At 52.4% G+C, this 9,404-nt stretch overlaps 1 protein-coding gene across 1 annotated transcript; it reads left to right on the top strand.

Annotated features, from left to right (window-relative positions):
- The first annotated feature begins 1,020 nt into the window (after positions 1 to 1,020).
- Positions 1,021 to 7,530, top strand: LOC125945112 (uncharacterized). Its single transcript, XM_049666687.1, has 3 exons — positions 1,021 to 1,788; positions 2,516 to 2,992; positions 7,378 to 7,530. Exons 1-3 carry the CDS (start codon positions 1,021 to 1,023, stop codon positions 7,528 to 7,530), a joined length of 1,398 nt encoding a protein of 465 aa, XP_049522644.1.
- The last annotated feature ends 1,874 nt before the right edge of the window (positions 7,531 to 9,404 follow it).

The raw sequence follows: 9,404 nt of genomic DNA, 5'->3' as shown, positions 1-9,404 counted from the left end.
CACTCTCAGAAAGAACGGCCTAACCCAAGTCAATGACCGGCTCTCGCTCGTCACACCTAAGCACAAAATGTGTCGCCAGACACCGAACCTTTACTTCCCTTGGCATACGGGAAGAACGGACCATGAAACCGATTGCCCGCTACCCCCTCCCCACACACACACTTCGCGCCTAATTAGCCGCGTCGTGGTGTCTGACAGCCTTGACCTCTACCGGCAGCGGGGTGAGCGGGGGTCAAGTGTACGTGACTATCTACAACTGGGCATGCCACGAGCGGGGAAAGGGGTGGGCCGGCTGCACAGCCAGTGCTAGCAGCGAGAGGGAGCACAACTCCATTCTTGCTGGGGTCTTCTGCTTTCTCTTTCCCATTTTCGTTTTTCCTTCTTTTTTTTGCCTTTATAACCGCAGTACGGAGCATCACGGGCAGTCTGGGCTGTAACCACGCAGTGGTAGAACGGTGAGGCTCCGTACTACGTATGTACGTCCTGACAGTGTCCTCGGCTCTAACACCCAGCTAGGTGTAGAAGAGTGAGGGCCTGCCCTTCGCACTCTCTGTAAATACAGTTCGTTCAAGTTTTTACCACGTTTCCTGTCTGATACTTCACCCCCGCCGAGCTACATCATAGGGACCTCGTCCCTCAACACCACGGAGAAGGAACTTTACTGGCGCAGCTCGACAGAGCTTGGCATCTATCACGTCTGAGCGGAAGATCATCAAGCCACCATCAGGCCACCAGACGCCCGCAGAACTTGGGATTATACCAGCCGAGGAAAAGCCCCACGAGTGCAGCACATCGAGGCCTCTTCAATTGCGGCAAACGACGCCCCTGGACACCCCAGCACAGCAGTTCGACCGGTCGCAGCAGGCATCGACGGCGGCACTGGTGAGCGGGATTTCTTGCGCTTCGTTGAGGTGGCTGTGGCTCAAGTGCTAGAGCGGTGTATGTAAAAAAAATAGGAACGTAATGGCGAGCGAGACAGAGGAAAGTCGTATAGGCGAAAATTTTGAGCAAAATGCCGGAATGTCAGAACCGGCGGAAGTAGAAATTCGGCGCCTAGAGCTGCAGTTTGAGCTGCAGAAGATGCAGCTTCAACTGCAGGTTATGCAGCTCGAATCGCAGGAACGAATTGCCCTGCGGCGCGCGGAGTTGGAGATAGCGGGTGGCAGGCGGACTCCTTCGAGATCAGACGCGGGGGAGCGACTGCGCTCGGGCTTAGACCCTATCGTCCAGTGCGGGAAAGTCCTCAAGGGACTCAAGCTTCCGTGCGATGCGGACGTACCACTGTGGTTTGATGAGGTGGAGAGAGTGTTCACTGCGTACGACATACCGCCGGAAAGTCGCGTTCATTTGGTAATGCCAGCGCTTATGGAGCGGGTCAGGTACTTGCTTCGCGGACTCAGCGAGGACGAGTGCGGCGATTACGACGCGGTTAAGGCGGCCGTCCTCAATGAACTCAAGCTTACTCCTCCCGAGTATCTCGATCGATTCGAGACGGCCGCAAAACGAAAAGACGAAACATGGGCGCAATTTGCATCACGTGTCGAGACATACTTCGACTATTATTTGCGCTCGAGAGAGGCGACAACAAAAGACGAGGTTGTACAGCTGGTCGTCGCCGACCGTATGAAGGCTAGCCTGAGTCCGGAAGGTCTAGAATATGTACGTCTACGCGAAGGCGAATCTTGGCTGAGGCCGGCTCAGATCTCGCGCGTGTTACAGACTTTCGAGCAGGCGAAAGGCAAAGGCCGTGCAACACGGCAACAAATGCCACCAGCACAGCAGGAGAGGGCCCCCCCCCCCCCCCCACGACAAGCAAACGGTAGCGGCAAGCGGCAACCATGTTACGTATGCCGAAGTGAGGGGCACCAGGCAAAAGATTGCCCCCGAACGGTAAAAAGTGCGGCACACAATCCAGAAAAACGGGCGCGCACAGAAAAAGTGTCAGCAGTAGAGCCGGAAACAGACGAGGGCCACTCGGAGGATGACGAAAGCAGTGCGTTGGTTGCTCGCGTAAACTCGCCGTTGTCGTCTGGAGAGGTGAGGAAATCTAAGCTACAGGAGATCGAGCTAGAGTGCGCCGGCACGCCCATTAGTCGCCATCCTCGATACCGGCAGTGAGGTCACTATTGTTAAAGAGAGTCTCGTGCCGGACGCAGCTCAGGAACCCTCAGGCAAAATTAAGCTCGTCTCAGCTTTCGGCGAAACGGTCGAGGCCAAGCTGGTGGCTCTGTCGTTTAGCCTTAGGCAAACAGCATTCGTAAATGCCCCCGACGTCGTGCAGATCGTTTGTGCAATAACAGACAAGCTTACCGACGCCGATTGCCTACTTTCTAAAGAAGACTGGGAGCTACTCGCCGACATGAGAAGCAGCCACGCAGAACCGGCGTTTGGCGAGGCTGACGTAAACAAAAACGAGGCATGCGCGTCGGTGGGCATACCGAAGCCCGAACAACAAGGGGTAAGAGGCGAAACGCCAGGTGAGAGTCGCGCACGCGTGAACGAGACTCGCTCGCAGGAGACACCCGTAGCCGCACCGCCCGCATCAGATGAGGAGGCAGCAGAAGCCGCCGATGGCGCGGACACCGACGAGGTTCCGAGCCAGCGAACCAAACTCCGAACCGCCCAGCTGGCGGACGAAAGTTTGAAGAAAGCGTGGGCAGACGCGACGGCAGGGAAGGCAGGCATGTTTGTCTCAGACGGCCTTCTGTATCACTGGGACTCAATTGCTGGCAGCAAAGTGAAGCAGCTCGTGTTGCCCGCTAGCATGCGTCAGGAGGTGCTGCTGCTGGCACATGAGTCCCTGTGGGGCGGACATCTGGGACCAAAGAAAACGAAGCTGAGAATAAAATATAGCTTCTTCTGGCCTGGTCTAGAGGAGGCTGTTAAGAGACACTGCAGGACGTGCCATGGCTGTCAGGTTCGTTCGGATAGGCGCCTGAAAGACAGGGTACCTATCACGCCGCTCACAAGACCAGATGACCCCTTCCAGGTGGTAAATGTTGACGTAATTGGACCACTTGATGTACCATCCGCCAGAGGCCACAAATACGCATTGTGCCTAGTAGACCTATGCACGCGCTGGCCTGAAGTAGTGTGTCTGCGATCCCTGACGGCCAAAGCGACTTGTGATGCCTTGCTATCCGTATTCAGCCGTACCGGTATCCCAGAGGTAGTCTGTTCCGACCAGGGCACTAACTTCACGGCACAACTCACTCAAGCAATGCTGGCCAGATTAGGGTGCTCGCCCCGGTTCTCCACACCGGAACATCCAGAAAGCAACGGTACAGTGGAACGATGGAACCGTGTCCTAAAGAACATGTTGTTCCACGTAATGGAAAGAGACCCTAAGAATTGGGACAGGCTCGTGCCGTTCGTTTTATGGGCATACAGGGAGGTCCCTCACGACACCACCGGGGTTGCGCCATTCCGGCTATTGTACGGTAGGAATCCTTCTGGGCCGCTGGCTATCCTGCAGCGCAGCTGGACAGGTGAGATCCCCCTCCCCAACACATTGAGGGAGGAGCCCGCCAAATATCTGCAGCAGTTGCGGGAACAGCTAGAAGTAGCGACAGAGGTAGCTGGGCTGACAGCGAGCGCACGACAGGGGAGCTATGCGCTCGCATATAACAGGTCGACGCGCCACAAAACGTTCAACGTGGGGGACCAAGTTCTTGTGTTTGACACGGACCGCGGCAGCAAACTCGCACCAAAGTGGGTTGGCCCGTTCAGCATAATCGCTCGCGAAAGGCAAAACTCGTATCGTGTCGACACCGGACAGCGAGCAAGCTCAGTGGTGCATGCAAACAGGCTGCGCCCCTATTATGCTAGGGTGAACCATATAGGGGTCGTGTTCGATGATGACATTGAATTTGGGGACATCGAATATGTTCCCCGACGTGTGCCGACGGGCATACCTTCTGTAGCCATCGATCCACAGCGATTGGCACATTTGGATAGCAAACAGCGTACCGAGATTTCACGTGTGTTTGCAAAATACCCCGATTTGTTCGACAAAAAGCCAGGAGCCGCAGAAGTCGGACTGCACAGAATCGAGTTGGAGGACGGGTATCGACCAAAGCGTGCATTTCCGTACCGAGTCCCCGAGCTCTTGAAGCAAGAGGTTAGCCGCCAGACAGAGGAACTATTAGACCTTGGCCTGATCTACCCAATAGAAAGCGAACACGCTCACCCCGTGGTTTGTGTCGGAAAGAAAGACGGGTCGGTTCGCATGTGTATCGATTACCGGACACTAAACGCTGCAACCCGCACCGACGCCTTTCCTATGACCCCACCGCAGGAGCTCATAATGAAGGTAGGCCGAGCGAATTTCATTACCCTGGTAGACCTGCGTCGCGGTTACTGGCAGGTGCCAGTGGCACAGGAGAGTCAGCCTTTAACAGCCTTCGTGACACATGACGGCCAGTACGCTTGGCGCGTTATGCCGTTCGGCCTAAAGAAAGCCGCAGCTACATTCCAGCGCATGATAAATACGCTATTTTCGAGACACCAAGCTTACGCGGCGGCATATTTAGACGACATCGCTATTTTCTCTTCCTCATGGCAAGAGCATCTGAAGCACGTTCAACTCGTCTTCGAATTGTTGCGCGAGGCTAAGCTCAAAGTAAGCGCTGAAAAGTGCCAAGTCGCGCAAGCACGTATACAGTACCTGGGACACGTGGTGGGTGGCGGGACTCACGGCCCGGACCCAGACAAGCTCGCCGCGATTAGAGATTTGGCACCACCTGCGACGAAAAAGCAGCTCCGTAGCCTATTGGGGCTGTGCGGCTACTATCGCGGCTACGTACGGAACTACGCCGCAGTCGCCGCACCACTCACAGCCTTGACGAAGCGAAGCGTGCCAAATCCGATACCGTGGGCAGAAGACGCGCAGAATGTATTCGCGGAACTAAAGAGCTCACTTTGCGAGGCGGCCGCGTTGACCACTCCTGACATCCACAAACCATATTGGCTATTTACGGACGCATCCGAGGTAGCCGCTGGCGCTTGTTTAGCACAGATGGGAAACGATGGTCGGGAGAAGCCGATTGCGTTCGCCAGCCACCGCTTCACCCCAACTCAGGCCCGCTGGTCGACCATTGAGCGTGAAGCATTCGCCATCATTTGGGCATTAAAGAAGTTCGATTCCTGGGTGTTTGGGGCGGAAATACAAGTAGTATCTGACCACAATCCCCTGTCTTACTTAACGACGAGCACGCCTCATGGGGCAAAACTAGCAAGGTGGGCACTAGCCTTGCAGCGCTACAATGTAGTCGTAACCCACCGGAAAGGCTCCAGCAACGGTAACGCAGACGCACTGTCCCGCATCCCCAATATAACTTGGGAAGACAGCCGCGAGCAGACTTGAGCCATGGCTACTCTAGCGAACGTGAACGTTCCCGCACACCTGCGAAGGAGTGCACGGAGAACTGTCTAACGAAGCCGGACGTTGACTCGAGAGACTCCTTCACGCACGGTCACACCCGAAACTTTATAGCGGGCCTCACGTTCATTGTGTATCCCCCTGGACGGGCTTGCGAACCGAACCGCCAGGGGTTAAGACAATTATCTCTGCCACCTTCGGCGCTTTCGCATGACGAGTTGTTTTTATAACGTTGTCAAACATGCATTGTCAGCAGTACGTGAACACTGTTCAAAACTTGTGAACGATTCTACGAAATTGTACGCGCGTGACTTGCATAGTTGCGGCTGCACCGCGTTTATACTAGCAACCTCAACCTTGAGACGGCTTGCATGCCACTTCACATTGTAAACTTGTTGTTTTCCTTGTGCATGTTTCTTTCTCCCTTTTTTTTTCTCTTTCTTTCGTTTGTTGGTGTTTCAGTCATTGAAAACGTATACCCACTGAGGGCGGCCACTAAAGCCAATTGTCCCTCCCTGTGGAGAGCTGTCAGCTGCTCACCTAGCTTATAGGCAAACAAAGACGACCTTCGGGTTACCTGCATTGACGCGGGCTTTCCCTTCACCATATCACGGCCTAATAAGTTTAGTCTAACTGAACAGACTCAAAGCTCAGTTATCCTCTTGGGGGGAACGTGTAGGGCCGAATGATTGACAGCAGCGACAGGTGGTGCACTCTCAGAAAGAACGGCCTAACCCAAGTCAATGACCGGCTCTCGCTCGTCACACCTAAGCACAAAATGTGTCGCCAGACACCGAACCTTTACTTCCCTTGGCATACGGGAAGAACGGACCATGAAACCGATTGCCCGCTACCCCCTCCCCACACACACACTTCGCGCCTAATTAGCCGCGTCGTGGTGTCTGACAGCCTTGACCTCTACCGGCAGCGGGGTGAGCGGGGGTCAAGTGTACGTGACTATCTACAACTGGGCATGCCACGAGCGGGGAAAGGGGTGGGCCGGCTGCACAGCCAGTGCTAGCAGCGAGAGGGAGCACAACTCCATTCTTGCTGGGGTCTTCTGCTTTCTCTTTCCCATTTTCGTTTTTCCTTCTTTTTTTTGCCTTTATAACCGCAGTACGGAGCATCACGGGCAGTCTGGGCTGTAACCACGCAGTGGTAGAACGGTGAGGCTCCGTACTACGTATGTACGTCCTGACAGTGTCCTCGGCTCTAACACCCAGCTAGGTGTAGAAGAGTGAGGGCCTGCCCTTCGCACTCTCTGTAAATACAGTTCGTTCAAGTTTTTACCACGTTTCCTGTCTGATACTTCACCCCCGCCGAGCTACATCATAGGGACCTCGTCCCTCAACACCACGGAGAAGGAACTTTACTGTACCTCCTGTGTCGTGCTTTTTTTTTCGGCATATAAAGAAATCCCGCGAAATATGAAACAAAAATCGTGAATGTGCTCAGGTGGTATCGTACTGCAGCTCTCTGAACCGTGTTCCGAGCGAACGAAGCGAGCGGTGGTCTGGCCATCACTCGTCATACACGGCGGCGAGTACTTTCCGCGCCCCGTCGTGCAAGATGCTGGACGCACGGTCAAGCCGAGCGGCGGCCGCTCATTTCGCATTGATCGCTATCACGCCGGTTATAATCGCTGTCTGTACTCAGCATCCCTCCTCAAGCCACTCGTGTTCTTCCCATTATTTCACTTGATTTCACCTCAGGCCGACCTCGTTGTGCTTTCACAAACAAATTCTCCCCTCTCTCACTGAAAATTTCTTTCATATGATGTGCATTGCAGCATTGGCGTTGTAATGTATAATTATTTTGTAGCTGAAAAGCTGCCTGAAGAGAACAACACGCGTAATATTTCCGTGCACTTAGGTGCAACATCAAGTTCTTGTACGAAATAAATTTATGCTATTTTACTGCAATTATTCTTCGGTTATGCAAATAAACCTGAACTAGTTCCAAGTGGTTTGAACCATTTCTTTTTGTTTTCTCCGCAGTTCAACCAGAAGACACCCGTTTTTTGCGAAACAGGACTGACAAGCGGAACCAAAGAAGTTGCGGTTCGTCACTCTACCGAGGCAGCTCCAGAAAACTGGAGTTGTGGCTCCAAGTTCTTCTCGGACGAGATGAAAGGATCAGAGCCTGCATGATGCGCATGCCGAATGAAACCACCTTGAGGAGAGAGATTCAACTATTTTAACCAATGGAACGCACGGATGAATGAGCTGAAGCTTATTCCGGGAGGATTATGACGAAACTTCAAGCTTCAGTCTTTTTTTTTTTCTTCATTGACCAGCAACTTAGTACTCTTCCGGACTCGCCCGGCAATGGACAGCTCTACCGGAAGAAACCTAAGTTGTTTCTTTTTTTTTAATCTCTAAAGAAACAGTCGGTGCCTCTGGCCAGCTATACTTTCCTCGGTCCAGATAAGAACTAAGCGCACGTATTCTCACCGAGCCACTTACTTCTCACTTGTACTGACACACTTGTGGGCTGGGTTGTAGTGACGCTTGGGATAGGTGTTCTGGCAGCCCCGCTTCCCTTAGATTGTGGGCTGGTTGGTGGAGATGTCGCAGAACTGGGAGCCGTACTCTGTCCTGTTGCATCAGAAGATGCTCTGATAACAGTAGTTGGAGGGGCCACAGGACTGGGAGCCGAACTTTGTCCACTTGCATCCGTAGATGCTCGAATATATGTCAAAGGCAGTGGGAGTACGATAACTGGGGGCGCGTCTGGCCTTCGGTTGACGCTGATGCTGGCAGGAGAACTTCCACTGCTTGAAGGATCGGCGTCATCAACGTCCGCACGTTCCGTGTCTTCGTCAGCTGCACGGAACGAAGAATGTGAGTACAGCTTCAACATTTCTATTAAACGCCGTATACTTGTCACGATGGTTAAATTATTTTAGGCATACGCCCTGAACTGCAACATCATTAATGCCTTGCTGTCTTACGTCACCTCTTGGCCACTACGCAAGCTTGAGTGCGTAACCAATACTCATTGACTGTTCACTAGAAGCATTCGTTTCTCTGCTGCTCGCGCACGGCGTTATCGCTCCCTGCAGTACGTCTCAAGCATCGCCTGGCCTGACAGCTATGCGCAGATGTTCCAACGAAACGCGCTACCCTACACAGCCGCCAGGATGTCTCGAGCTTCCGTACTCTTCAGCACTCGTTCCACAGGACCTATCGACTGCAACATTGAGATTCCACCGGCGTTTAAATCTGCAAATTTAGATGTGCTTCGCCAGTAAGCATGGAAATGGGGCCAGCGTGCGGATCAATCTTTAGTATTTCTGCCCATAAACATGCAGTCAGCCTGCTCGAAGGAAGAAGGCCTGCTTGTTCTTACTGAAAATTTTAGTTTCGAGTTTTCAGTTATTATGCTAACGAAAACTTCGTTCCGTACTGATGCAGATGTAATACAGATTGATGAATATAACTGTATTAGTGTTAGCAGGGAGAAAAGAAGAGGAGGTGGTGTCTGCCTATACGTTAAGAATGGAATCAGTTAAGAGTGTCTCACCGTTTGGTCACTCTGCTCAACGAACATGGAAATACTTTCGGTAAGGTGCAGTAAATTTGTGTTCGCTGCAGTGTACAGGCCACTGGACGGAAACATCGTTTTGCTTTTTTTTTTCATTTCCAGAAAACTACTTCTCGTTTATTAACTTCCTAGAGTACACATTAGTCATGGGCGGGGACTTGCGTGTTGATACGTTAAAAAATACAAATAAGCGCTCCGACTTTCCTGCTCCTTTAGCTTAAACTTTATTTCAAAACTTAATTTCAACCGCGACCAGAGTTACGCCGGCAAGTGCAACACTCATATATTTGGTTCTAACAAAAGCTGTGCCTGACGGGATACATTGTGGTGTTTTTGAGACGACAATCAGTCATCACTTACCTATATATCTTGTTTGGCCAGGCATCTCAAACAAAAAGACGAAGCTTCGACAAAGATCAAATTTCAACACATTAATTTATATTCACGTTTAACTTTCCCAGTGCAAATCAGCTCAATA

This window comes from Dermacentor silvarum, chromosome 4, assembly GCF_013339745.2.
Source record: "Dermacentor silvarum isolate Dsil-2018 chromosome 4, BIME_Dsil_1.4, whole genome shotgun sequence".
NCBI classification, from domain to species: domain Eukaryota; kingdom Metazoa; phylum Arthropoda; class Arachnida; order Ixodida; family Ixodidae; genus Dermacentor; species Dermacentor silvarum.
Note: the sequence above shows the minus strand (reverse complement) of the source record. Positions and strands in the feature narration are given on the sequence as shown.

What these genes read in the sequence shown, in the direction of transcription:
- LOC125945112 (XM_049666687.1), top strand. Translation starts at nt 1,021, where the DNA reads ATGTCAGAACCGGCGGAAGTAGAAATTCGGCGCCTAGAGCTGCAGTTT. An exon ending in CACCAGCACAGCAGGAGAGG is followed by an intron (nt 1,789 to 2,515) that starts GCCCCCCCCCCC and finishes ACTCGCTCGCAG; the next exon opens with GAGACACCCGTAGCCGCACC. An exon ending in CAGATGACCCCTTCCAGGTG is followed by an intron (nt 2,993 to 7,377) that starts GTAAATGTTGAC and finishes TTTTCTCCGCAG; the next exon opens with TTCAACCAGAAGACACCCGT.